The following is a 13,632-nucleotide window of genomic DNA, read 5'->3' as shown; positions in this document are numbered from 1 at the left end:
TGTGTGTGTGCCTGTGTGTGTGTCTGTGTGTCTCTGTGTGTATGTCTGCATGTGTGTGCTTGTGCCTGCATGCATATGTGAAAGTCTCAATAAGATTCGAGGATCTTGCATGTTTTCTCACTTTGCAAGAGCTAACATCACATGCAAGATAATACTAGCCTCTACTAGCTAGATGCTTGTTGACAGACGCTTGTTGCTTCCTCTGCCTGGAGCCCTAATCCTTTAGCACTCTCTGTCGTATGCCCTTCACACTGAGACCTCAACCCAGGTACCACCTACCTTGAGAGCTCTTCTCTGAACATCCCACTTTTAGTGTCTTCTCCTTCTCTCCTGCTCTGACTTCCTGACCTTCTCTGAAATGGTGCGTCAGTTTCTTTCCTCAGTGTCTGCTCTGTGAGAATGAGTGCTCTCAGAGCACAGGCTGCGTTCGCTGCTTGTTTCAGAGCACCTCGCTTGGTCCGAGGCACACAGTGAGCATTTGTGAGCAAGCGGTTTATATGAACAAAGGAATGCGTGCCCTTCCCTAGAGGACATCCACGGTTCCCTAGGACAGTCAAGGGGTAGGATTGGGTTTGGGGGACTCATAAGACAATGAGAAACTCAGTATGTCAGGCACACGTAAGGCTGTGAGAGAAGGGGAGGAAGACTTCTGCAAGGGGTGAACTGTTTCCAGAAGCATCTAGCTCTTTTGCTCAGATGCACTGCGTAGAAGAAATCAGACACAGCAGGGAAGGAGGCGGTGACTCCTGTGATGGGCATGTGAGAGGAGGTCTCTGGGACATGCAAGGATGATAGGTTGGTATTTTAGAGTAAAGTCAAATGTTGCTTATTAGCCAAGGTTCCCAGGGTGAAATGGTGCTTATCAGCTTAGTCAGGCTGCCAGAGTGACCTTGCTAGACCATGTCAACAGCCAGGGAGCCCTGGAGTAAGATGTTTCTCGGACTCAAGCCTTGGGACCTCATAATCCTTAAAGTCTCATGAGGGTCAGTGCTGGACAGGGAGACCCCCTCCACTGTCTGAAAATAGCTCCTAAACTCCTAGCTTCCCAAAGACTGAGTCTTTAAGCTTCCAAGGGAAAGGAAAGGCCTCCAATTATTATCATTATCTCCCACCCATTTCTAATTTTTTACTTAAAAAAACATTTGTTTTTTAAATGGCAGGTGAGACAGCTCAGTGGGTATAGGTGCCTGCTGCCAAGTTCAGTCCCTGGGAACACATGGTAGATGGAGAGAAATGACTTATTTGAAGTGCCCTCCAACACACACACACACACACACACACACACACACTTATACACTCATGTATGCATGCCATGACACACATAGGTATGCATATGTATACAGACATACAAAATCAATATGTAATAAAAGTGAAATAATTACGATGAAGTGTGTTAGAGGATACCTAATGTGTGCGTGTGTTTGAGCTTCAAAGAAGAAGAGCAAGAGTACCCTTGTGAGGTTTCCAGAATCTCCGGTGGGTGGACATGGGAATCAGAGCCTTTGAGCCCTAGTACTCTGGAGGTTAAAGCACACCCTGGAGTAAGTTAGAGGACCAGGATTCGGTCTAGACCAGGCTACCTTCTTATGTCTCTGCTTCCTGACCCTTCCAGAGCAAGGCCGTGTGATGGTGACTAATGTGTTTGCCTTGAGGTCTGTGTACCTTTTCCTCAGAACAAAGCCAGAGTTAGGGATGCTCTGCCATTCCACAGAGGAGAAGGTCAGTCAGTGTGGACTCCAGGGGAGAGTGAGGTAAGAGTCACCAGACCGAAAGCGGAAGTATGCAAGTGACAGGCGGGACACAAGGTTCTCTTCCTTTTCCTGGAAGGACAGTGTGCCTTTGGCTTGAATCCGCTCTCGCTCTCACGCGCCCCTCGGTTATGGGGGTGGCATTGTTAGTCTCCTGAGGAGTTATTTGCAAAGTGGGAGGTTTGGGATTTTTGTTTTGCTTTGGTCTTCTTCTTCTTCTTCTTCTTCTTCTTCTTCTTCTTCTTCTTCTTCTTCTTCTTCTTCTTCTTCTTCTTCTTTTTTCTTTTTGAGACAGGGTTTCTGTGGGTAGCCCTGGCTGTCCTGCAACTCATCCTATAGACCAGGTTGGCCTCGAACTCAGAGAGCTGCCTACCTCTGCCTAAGTGCTGGGATTAAAGGTGTGTACCACCACTGCCATCTGGGAGGGAGTTTTAGAGTCAGCCCGTCACCTCCCCCACAGAGTCCGCCTCTACCTAAAGCTTGGTTCAGTGTCGACCAGGGTGATCTGCTTAGAAGTGCCCTCCAGCTATATAACCCATAGGAACTGCACATGCCCAGTACGTGCCAGTTTCGTGCCAGGTTGAAGAATGAGAGCATTCATGGGACCGATGCTTGGTAACTGGAGCCAGCATGGCCCCGGAGATTGGGTGTCTGCCTTGGGTTTCAGCTGGATTAAATTGTTCCTTACGTGGCATCTCATTGCTGATGAAAAGGCTCAGGTCACGATGCTGGTCCTTTGAGTGATGGCTGATCATGGTGATAACATTTGCCATCCAGAGACAGCCCTGTTTCCACTTAAGCATGTGGCACTCAAGTTGGTGGACTGGCAAGCTGGCACCTGGTCTTAACCCCTGAGGTACTGGCTGGAGGGAGTCAGGTGCTGATGCCCACAGGGACAGCTTAGGTTTGTCGTACTCCGGAGACCCTGTGGGTTCCACGGTTGGCAGACTTTGCTATTTGCTTTGCCTAGAGCTCGGCTCTGCTCCCATTCTCCCCAACAGGAAGCACTCTCTACTTCCTAAGGTTCTTTCCATGGCCTAGACTGTCACTCTTGGTTTATGTTCTGTTACTGTGATAAAACACTCTAACCAAAAGCAATTTGGGGGAGGAAAAGGTTTGCTTGGCTTACACTTCCTGATCACAATCAATCACTGAGGGAATTCAGAGCAAGAACTCAAGCAGGAACTGAAACAGAAATCATGGAAGAAATCTTGCTTACTGGCTGGCTCACTGGTTCATGCCCAGTTAGCTTTCTCATACACTCTAGGTTCACTTGCCTAGGGATGGTGTTGCCCACAGTGGGCTGGGCCCCCCTATATATTGATGATATATTTATCACCAATCAAGACAGTCTTTTACAGATATGGTGACAGGCATGTCTATAAACAAGGCAAATCTTCAATTGAGGTTACTTCTGCCTTGGTGACTCTAGGTTGTATCAAACTGAGAAACAAACAAACAAACAAAACAGACCAATCAGGATACTCTCCACTCTCCCTCTCTAGGGGAGATTGATAAGGTCTTCAGCTAGCATTTCATAAAGCCATGTGCCAGATTTTGTTAGGGTTTTTATACATTTTCTCCTGCTCTTCACAAGAATCCTCTGACACTGGGATTGCCCTCCTCCATTGAACAGTGCAGAACCGGAGGCCTAAAGAGATTAGCCAGCACCCCCATGACCACACAAGTGACTAGTGGTAAAGGCAGAATTGGAAAGAGAATCTGACCACCTATTGTGTTCTTTTTGTTGTTGATTTATTTTTTGTTTTGGGATTTTTTGTTTGTTTTTGTTGTTGGTTTTGTTTTATTTTGTTGAGACAGGGTTTCTTTGTTTAGCCCTGGCTGTCCTGGAACTCACTCTGCAGACCAGGCTGGCCTCGAACTCAGAAATCCACCTGCCTCTGCCTCCCAAGTGCTTGGATTAAAGGTGTGCGCCACCGCTGCCCGGCCCATGGTGTTCTTAATGTAGTCCCTCTGTGCATTCTGAGTGCTGTCCTTGTCACCTTCAGCAGTGAGCAGGAAGAGTCCCAGACAAGTCCTGATGCTTTCTTTCCATAGCCTTCACCTTCACTGCTAGAGAGGAGAGTTGGCAAGCCTTTAGGATATTTTTGGAACCAAGTAAGCACCAGGTTTTGTCTCTGGCCCTGTCCTTATGCCACCCCAGATGTCAGTGCCCAGAGAAGAGTCTTGACCATCTCTCCAGTCACTGAGGCTGGTAGTACTCGGTCCTGGCAGTCTCTGGACGGTGCTGTGGGAGATTGATGCTTCAGGGGTAGAGGCCACATAGCCAGAACCCAGCAGGAAGAGAAGAGGCCCGAGGTTCCCTCGCACACAGCTACGTGGAGAAGGCAGCACCGTTCACAGACCCCCTCTGGCCCTTAGGAGCTTTATTTCTAGTTGGGGCTTAGAGACAAGAGTAAGAAGCAGTAAAGACAGGGAACACTGTTTTCAACTCCTATTCCAAATCCCTTGGTTGGAGTATTGCCTACCAATGTGGGAAGCCATTTAGGCAGCAGTGGACAGTCATAGGCTGAGACTCCTTTGGAAGTCCTAAGACACTTTTAGGTATCACTAAGCCAAGTATCGTGGCCGTGCAGATACTCAGAGGCTGAACTTGGAGCCCGATCTGAACTGACTCCAGTATTGTGGTATAGCAGCACCATCCCTGGCTCCCGCCTATGTATGCCTCTGGTCCTCTCTAGCATCCTTTTGCCCATGTTTCTCCTGATAGGACCCGGATAAGCCTTTCACTTCATCTGGAGGAAGCTGACTGGCTTCTTTTCGCTTCTTGCTTCAGCTTCCTAAGGAGCTGGGACTACACACGTGTGCCGCTATGCTGGTTTAGAGGGAGTTGATCTGAAGTTAGTGAACCCTCCTTGCTCATATTGGCTAGGCCGCCCTGGGAATCACCCCTGGGCTACCTATTCACACAAAGAGCACACTGCACCCAAACCTAATTCCTTGAGCAGAGGATTTGGCTGTGTAGTTCTAGCCAGAAAGGGGACTGGGTCCATGCTGGATACAGCAGCTTGCTGGGCTTGGGCACTGGGTCGGAAGAGACCCCATCTGATCGAGGGTTGGAAGCCACTGGCTGAGTCAAGAGCATCCCTGTACATCTTAAGAGACTGGTTTTTCCAGTTCTGACTCAGCAATAGGATATGGGCACACGAATAAACTGGTTTCTACGTGCCTTGCATAACAGTATCCATGCCTATGAGCTTCACTGGGATTCTATAGCTAAGAGGCATCTTTTTTTATAAAGACAAATATTATTAAGAGCCTTGGGTGTGGTTCTGCCTGGAGATTGGCTGGAGGTTCAGCACGCATTAGATTTGATGGGGGGTGAGGGGCTGAGAGTTTGCATTGCAAAGCTCCCTCATGCTGTTCCTAACCTACCAAGAATAGCAAAGTGGCAAGGATCTTGATGGTGAAATCTGTTTTCTGTTGGGTCCTTGGGTTTTACAGTCCCAGAGCTCTAAGGAGCCTTAGTCAGTGGACAGAAATCGGACATGTCAGTGACTGTTGTATTGCTGTGATAAAACACCAGGACCAATGCAACTTAGAGGAGGAAGGTTTTGTTTAGCTTTTGTTTCCAGGGGAATGAGCGTTCGTCATGGTAAGAAGCAGACAAATGCTGGGCAGTGGTGGTGCGCACCTTTAATCCCAGCACTCAGGAGGCAGAGACAGGTGGATTTCTGAGTTCAAGACCAGCCTGGTCTACAGAGTGAGTTCCAGGACAGCCAGGGCTATACAGAGAAACTCTGTCTCGAAGAAGAAAAAAAAAAAAAGAAGACAGTGGCTGGAGCAGAAGCTAAAGGCTCTCACATCTTGAACTCCAAGCAGGAAGGGAGAGAGAGAGAGAGAGAGAGAGAGAGAGAGAGAGAGAGAGAGAGAGAGAGAGCTCATTGGTAACAGCTCTAGGTCTTGAAACATCAAAGCCTACACCAGCTGACACATTTCCTTCACCAAGGCCACACTTCCTAAGGCTACCCAAACAGGGCCACCGACTGGGGACCAAGCATTCAGCAGACACCCGAGCCTTTGAGGAACATTCTCATTTAAAGTACCATGGTAGGGATAGAAACTGCAGGGAGTTAGGTGTTGTACACTGCTATTTAATTATCCACGGCGACCCTTAGGAGGCAAGTGCTCTTTATCCTACAGGTAAGAAAATAGAAACTGGCGAAGAAATTACGATTTGCCTGTAGTCATATATTAAGGGCCCAGTTCAAACCCAGGTCCTTCTGAATCCAGGGCTAACCATTGTCTCTTCCCTACCTTCTGCTCTCAGACTTCCTTTAGCTAATTTCCTGCCACAGTCGGCACCACTGGTTCTCAGCCTGGGGGCCTCGGCCCTTCCGGGGGTCATCTAAGACCACCAGAAGACACTGATAATTACATTAAATCCATAATAGCAAAATTACAATCATGAAGAAGCAATGAAAATAATTTTATGGTTGGAGGTCACCACAACACGAGGAACTGTATTATAGGATTGTAGCAATAGGGAGGTTGAGAGCCACTGCTTTATACAGTCTGTTAAAATGTAGTTTCCGGGACTTACTCAAATAATGGCTTAGTGGATTTAGGCAAGTTAAGGCAGCTATATTCCTTTTTCTTTCTTTTGCTTAATTTTTATTATTTATGTTTTAAGGTGGCTGCATTAAAATGAAAAGAAAAAAAAAGAAAAAAAAATCCTCCCGGGTAATTCTAAATTTAGCCAAGGTTTTGCAAAGTACACTCCGAAAGAGACTGCCCACGCCGCCTGTCTTGACAGTTCAGGTGCAAAGCTTTTGAACCACGTGGCTGGCAAACTTAAGATGTGTGGGCCTCTCCGGGGAGCTTGCTGAAACAGTCTGCTGGCCCTGCGTCGCTGGGGTGCTGAGTCTCCAAGGCTGAATTAGGATCCAGGTACTCGTCTTTCTAAGTCCAAGATGATGCTATGAGGCTGCAAGTCTGGGAATGCCCTTTGAAAACTATTGTCCTGAGAACTCACGAACTGAGGTCCAATCCACAGACCCTGAAGCAAGAGATAACTCCTCAGGCTTGAGTTCACACCTCCTGAATCCAAATCTGTGTGCATCTTAATTCTGCCTTAGAGAGGCAAGGCGTGAGCAAACCCTGGGGTGGAGGTCGACGGAGAATCTCTCTCTTTCCTAAGAGAGGCAAAAGCGGCGACAGGGAGGAGCTTCGGGTTAGGATGAGCAGCAGGGAGGACTTCTGGATTCCAGAAGGAGAGAGGACTCTTCTGTGAGGAAGGGAAGGGGGGGTGGGCCTGAGAGGAGATGCTGTGGAAAGACACTCTGTGGATGGATGGCTGGCTTGAGGAGAGGGAACACAGGGGCGGAAGGACGGTCATGTGAGGATGTGACAGGTGAACACATTTGAATGATTAGCTTGCTGAGCAGCCAGCCAATAGTCTGAGGTAGGGAAGCTTGAGTCTATAGCGGACTCTGTCAGTCTAGTACTTTGATTCTGTCTTGTAATAGAAAACAAACAAACAAAAAACCCAACAGCCACCCAGCATAGAGCAAGGTCTCGGGTCAGCACATGGTACGGCTGACCAGGGTCCCATGGGTGGATGGATAGAATGGAAAGATCGGGGGAGGAGGGGAACATAGAGGAGGAGAACATGGAGATCCTTGGGCTATTACAGTTTTTATATTTAAAGAAAAAGATGGGGGCAGTCCTTCAGAAGATACATCCCATTCCTTTCTTCATACATTAATACACATGAATAAGCCAAGAGGAAAGCCTTTATTCCTCAGACATATTTTTTAAAGATTTATTTATTTTATGTATATGAGCATACTGTTGCTGTACAGATGGTTGTGAGCCAGCATGCTGGGAATTGAAACCGCCCCACTCTCTCTGGTCCGGTCGACTCCGGTCAGCCTTGCTCGCTCTGGTTGGCCCCGCTCTCCTCAGACATATTAAAACAACCTTGGAGTGGCTAGGTTGCTGTTTGGCCTGTAAAAGTGGAGGTTGCTGGCATCTCAGAACTGCCCAGTCTTGATTCCTGTCCATGCAGGTCCAAAGTGAGGGAGGACCAAACAGGGACCGGGACTCCAGCATCGATCCAGTCTGTGAATTCCACATCTGCATATCCCTTCTGCCCCTTCTAACAGCATCCTCTCACAGGGAAGGTCTCCTTAGGATTGGCAGCTCCCACTCTCAGCACAGGACCCACAGGAAACCAGGAAACCAAACAGTGAAGAATTCTCTTTTGGTTTGCTTTTTTTTTGGTCCGTGTGACAAGATGTCAGACAAAAGTGACTTAAGGAAGGTGGAGTTTATTTTAGCTCACAGTCTGAGGGCCATGGCAGACGCTTGAGGGAGCATCACATTGCATCTGCAGTGAGGAAGGAAGCAGGAGGAACTAAATGCTCTGGCTCTGCTTGCCTTCCCGCTTTTACTCAGCTCAGGACCCCCAAATCTTGAAATGGCATCCCCCACATTTAGGGTGAATCCTCCCACCTCAGTTGATACAATCTAGAGACTCCCTCTCAGACAGTCCAAAAAGCTTGTGATTCCAGATTCCTGTTGAGTTGATAATACTAACCACTTCCATGTGGAGTTAACATGCTAACACATAACTCTCCCCTCACACAGTTCCCCCCACCCCAGAGTCAGTACGGGGTGGGGGGCATGCATTCCAGCCTCGAGCAAGCCCTTGTTTGAAACTCTGATCCACGCTGTGCCAACCTCAGGCAGGCTATTTTCATCTGGGCCTTTACTTCCTTCCCACTGTCCCCTGTAAGGGAAGGGACCATGTGTCTCTGCTGCCGTGCCCACCTTGAGACTGAGACCTGTGCAGGGCACAGTGGAAAATTTCACAGATGTTCAGGGGTAGAGGCAATAAAACTCTCCTATGAATACTTTGAGCTCCAGGCTATGAGCGTGAGCTAGGTTTATTATATGGGGGAATTCCCTCTTCCTTCTTGGACGAAGGTACCATTCTTTGAAACAAGAATGTCTTGATTCTTGCTTGTCTCCTATGTCAGGTTCTGAGGGGAAGCCAGTTCCTTGTAACTATTTGTCCAAGGAGGGAGGAAGTAGGCTGCTGCCTCCCACCAGGGCCAGGTGTCCCTCTCCTTTCATCTTCTTCCTCTTCATCATCCTTTCTCTTGACACAGGGAAGAATGCCATTTGGAAAAGTACAGCCGCGTAGATATGAATCAGCTCAGGCAGGCATGATTCATGCCTGACCGGCTTGATTTAGTTTGGGTCTTCCATTCCGAAGCTGCTTCTCCCTTCTAATTAAAAGATGATTGTTCTGGGTGGTGGGAGGGAATACGCTGACTTTAATGTCTCTTTTGGTGGGAACCTGGGGACAGGAGAGATAAGAAAACATGCTTTCCTGCTTGTGGAGGGACAATGCCGACAGGGTTGGGAACGCTGGCATCCTTGGGACCTTCTGGACCGGATGTACAGCTGCTGATGGATAGTCCATAGTACCTTCCTCATGCTCCTCGGCTGAAGACCGTGGATTGTGGTGCCCTGTGAGTAGCTCTTGAATCCCTGGGCACAGTGCCTGGGAACAGTTGGGGCTGGGAAAGGCATGGTGATCCAGGCATCTCTCCTGACCCTGCCAGATGGCGCTCACATCCCTTGTAGATTTCCTCAACCGTTTTCGCTCTGGGTTCCTGGTTCTGGTAGGACTGGCAGTTTAGCGCTTCAGGGCCTGGGACAGAGGAAGCAGAGAACTCTGGGTTTCTTGTGCCTTCCTGCTTTCCCTATCAGTTGATGGTCTTGGTGCACCTGCTACATGCTTGGCACTGCACTTGGTCAGTGATAGCTGCAGCGGAGTGTGCAGGCCAGCACCGTATCTCTCAGGGTCTTCTTAGCAACCAGAACACAATTTGTAATGTTCCCATTTTTTTTCTTCCCTCTCTCTGTAGCTCTGGCTGTCCTGAAGCTCACTCTGTAGATCAGGCTGGTCTCGAACTAAAAAACCCGCCCGCCTTTGCCTCCCCAGTGCTGGGATTAAAGGCGTGCACCACCACCGCCTTGGCTGTTCCCACTTTTTACTGCCAAGGAAATGGAAGCTTGGGAAGTGAAATGGACACTCCCCATCTACAGCTCTAAGTGGCTCGTTAGGATCCGTTTAGAGTTAAAATGTTAGTGAAGGAGCTTGCTTCTGGTCACCGCTTTGTCACATTTGACCAGAGCGGAGTCCCTTCCATGCTTTCTGAGTGTCCCAGCCTTCTCTGAGGGAGCCCTTCCTGACTTGCTTGCTTTCTCCAGGTGTTGACTTTAAGATGAAGACCATCGAAGTAGACGGCATCAAAGTGAGGATACAGATTTGGTGAGTCCAGACGAGGAGGAGGAGGGTAACGGAGGGAGGGCTCTGAGCTGCCCCTGAGTACCCCTGTTATTTGTAAACCTGCACTCCACCCGAGATTACTGGGTACCTTTATGAAGAGCGAGGTCAGAATCCCCCATCCCCTGTTCTGTGAACCTTAATCTCAACAAACCATGGGAGTGAGGAGAGCTCACCAAAGGGAAGGAAGTCAGGGGAATTGGTGGAATAGTGTTGTGGGCTTTTCTCAGAATTAGGGTTTACTCTGGAGATTGCCTCAGTACTAACCACATGGTGCAGTTTCCACTATTGGCCACCAGGGGCTGCTGTGTCTCTCCGTCCTAAAGGTCTTGAAGCCCTTACCACTCAGATGGTGACACCTCCCAATACTAGAATGCCTTTAGAGATGTCCTGGGCACTGGGTGTGTGACAGATCCTCCCGTCTGCTTAATCACGGCTACAGTGGCTGAGTTCTGGAGAGCTGTCTAAGGCTCCGTCAGGTTATAGGTCCTAAGGAAAGTGCCTGGGGCCTTGCCTGTGCCGATGCCAAGGACCAGGCTTCCCCCCCCCGCGACCCCCCCCCCCCGGAAGATCAGGGTGTGTTTGGATACTCTTGGGGATTAGAGCACTCCTAAGTGTTCACCTTGAAATTCTGCAGTATTTCCTCTTAGGGTACAGGGACTCCTCGTTCCTGCTTCTTGCTCATCTTCTATCCCCGTGGCCTCGTCTCTGAGGGACTGGCTTTTTCTTGCAGGGACACAGCAGGGCAGGAGAGGTACCAGACTATCACAAAGCAGTACTATCGGCGAGCCCAGGTGAGCCACCACTTCAGGGTCAGACCCGGGAGACTGCTACTCACACTTCCAGCACTGGGTGTTCGAGATGCCTGTGTCACCAAACCCTGAGGTGGAGTCCTCAGATTGCCTGCTGGGGGGGGGGGCTCGTTCTTTCCCACTAGTCGTTTGTTCTGCAGCTATTCACAGACCGCTTAGTGTACCTTCTTCACTCTCACACACACCCTCTGCTCCGCCTCCTCTACCTCATGCCACAGAACCTGGTCAAGTCAGGCTCTGCCCTCCTAGCTGGGAGCAGCATCTGAGGGAAAGCAAGGGTGACTGAGGCATCCTCACTGTAGGCAGGGAGAAGCGGGTGGGATGGACATACAAGGACACCAGTCTGTACATGACTGTACCTTCTTCTATGTATGTCTCCCATCTGTGTGTGTGTGTGTCTCTCTCTCCCTCTCTCTCTCAGGGAATATTTTTAGTCTACGACATTAGCAGTGAGCGCTCCTATCAGCATATCATGAAGTGGGTCAGTGACGTGGATGAGGTAGGAGACACTGCCTCTCTGATGGGATGGGGTGGGGGAAGGGTGCTTAGGGAAAAGAAAACAAGAACCACGGGACAAAAGCAAGCTCTGAGGGTCAGTCAAACAATCTTGCCTTTTCCAACGTGATATTGAGACCTTTGGGCAAGTCGGGCTGGAAAAGCCAAAACTTCCATAACCTACGGAGGCATTATACCGCAAGGCTTTGTAGCCGTGTCTTTCCTGGAGATGCATGAAGAATGCCTCACGGGCAGCTTCCTTCCCAAACCCTTGGGGCCCGGTGGAATTGGAAGTCTGGGCTTCTAGACCTGCTTGTGCACCTGGTGCAGCCTTGGCAAAGCCATGTTGACTGCTTGGGTCCCCAAGCTCTCATCTGTCAACTAAAGGCTACATGAAGCCCAATGTAGTTCAGGCACCATTCGTTCAGCCCAAAGAGGCTTCTGTTGTGGTGTCTTCTACCCTAAGATGTCCCTGTGACACTCAGGGGGTCAGCCATGGTATTGTGGTCCCCATGACACTCCATTCCCAGACTCACAATGGAAGCTAAGCGCACTCAGTACTAAGCCATTCATGTGCTGGGTTTCCCCAGTCTTTTTTTTTTTTTTTTCGAGACAGGGTGTCTTTGCATAGTCCTGGCTGGCCTCAAACTCAGAAATCCACCTGCCTCTGCCTCCCAAGCGCTGGAATTAAAGGCTTGCGCCACCACTGCCCAGCTGGTTTTCCCTAGTCTTGAATACCTGTGACAAAAATATATAAATTAGACGCGGTAAAAAAAAAAAAATCAACAACAATAGCAAGATTGCAACGTGCTATAATAAAGGTTACTTATGAATTGTTTGTTTCTGGAATATTGCATTTAATATTTCTTAGATCAAGGCTGACTGGTGGTAATTGAAACTGTGGGAAAGCAAACTGCAGATAAAGGAGATAGGGGATCCTGTATGATGGGAGCCTGTTCTGTCTCGAGTTCTTGAACGCAGTGGTGGAGGCCGGCGGAGCCGGTCTAGGGATCTGGAAATGAAGAAGGCCCTCGCTTAGGCTCACTTCTGTTTGTCCCTAGTATGCACCAGAAGGAGTCCAGAAGATCCTAATTGGGAATAAGGCTGATGAAGAGCAGAAACGGCAGGTGGGGAGAGAGCAGGGGCAGCAGGTAGGTGAAGTCCCACCTTCAGGGCTTCCGTGGCACTAGCAGGGCTTGTGCCGAGAGCAGGGACCCAGGAGTGCACGTACAACGCTGGGGAGTCGACATCCTTGAGAGAGCTTGCTTTCTGATCCTCAGGAGTCCACATGGGGGAAAGTTAAGAGCTCTCAGGCAAGGTCCATGGCGCCCTGTGCTCGGAAGATCTCCTCTGTGACGATGAGGAAGGAGCTGCTGACATTTTTAACAGCATCTGTGCACAACGGACCTTTTGTGGTCTGGGGACCGTCTCCCACTCTGTCCCTTCCACTCCCCTGACTCCTGGGAAGTGTGGGAATGAAGGGTCCTCAGGTAGCCAAGCCAGGGGCCAGAGAGGGTCCAAGCATCCCACACATGCAGGGAGGCCATGCTCCCACACAACAGAAAGGGTAGTACCCCGAGGCAAGAGCCGTCCTCTTAACCCTGAGCACCTCAGGAGGCTTCCTCTTCCTCTGCAGTCAATGGCATTCCATTAGTCCTTAAAATAAAATTGATTTGGGGGGGGCATAAAAAAATAACACAAGATCATTAACATGTGAAAATAGAGACTTACCCTACAAGAGTAATGGTTTTTATTGAGCGCTATCTATACACGTGGCACCGTGGTAAGTGCTCTTAGCTGTGTGACCCCATGTAATCATCCTGCAACCCTGCGTGCAGACACCATCATTCTCCTTTAACAGGGGATGGAGCTGGGAACTTGGAGAGAATTAAGAGTAACTTGTTCCAGCTTTTACGGCTCTTGGGTGACAGCATGGCACCTAGACTGGCTCTGTTATACTCAAAATCCATTTTCCTCATTTATACACCTCATGTTGTTGTCTTTGTGTCCTGATGTAGTTGTGTGTGTGTGTGTGTGTGTATATGTGTGTCTGTGTGGACTTGGATGAAATGGGTGCACACATGCTTCTCTGTGTGTGTGTGTGTGTGTGTGTGTCTGTGTGTGTGTCTGTGTGGACTTGGATGAAATGGGTGCACACATGCTTCTGTGTGTGTGTGTGTGTGTGTGTGTGTGTGTGTCTGTGTGTGTCTGTGTGTGTGTCTGTGTGGACTTGGATGAAATGGGTGCACACATG

At 49.2% G+C, this 13,632-nt stretch overlaps 1 protein-coding gene across 2 annotated transcripts in view; it reads left to right on the top strand.

Annotated features, from left to right (window-relative positions):
• Nucleotides 1-13,632, top strand: part of Rab15 (RAB15, member RAS oncogene family) — a 23,315-nt gene that overhangs the window by 7,583 nt on the left and 2,100 nt on the right. For both annotated transcript variants that reach the window (XM_021201831.2, XM_029540734.1), the window contains exons 2-5: nucleotides 9,996-10,056; nucleotides 10,805-10,865; nucleotides 11,305-11,382; nucleotides 12,440-12,529. In XM_021201831.2, the coding sequence (XP_021057490.1) occupies nucleotides 9,996-10,056; nucleotides 10,805-10,865; nucleotides 11,305-11,382; nucleotides 12,440-12,529 (290 nt within the window). The remainder of the gene's footprint in view (nucleotides 1-9,995; nucleotides 10,057-10,804; nucleotides 10,866-11,304; nucleotides 11,383-12,439; nucleotides 12,530-13,632) is intronic.

This window comes from Mus pahari, chromosome 7 (assembly GCF_900095145.1).
Source record: "Mus pahari chromosome 7, PAHARI_EIJ_v1.1, whole genome shotgun sequence".
Classification (NCBI taxonomy): domain Eukaryota; kingdom Metazoa; phylum Chordata; class Mammalia; order Rodentia; family Muridae; genus Mus; species Mus pahari.
The sequence above is the reverse complement of the archived record's forward strand: the minus strand, read 5'-3'. Positions and strand labels throughout refer to the sequence as shown.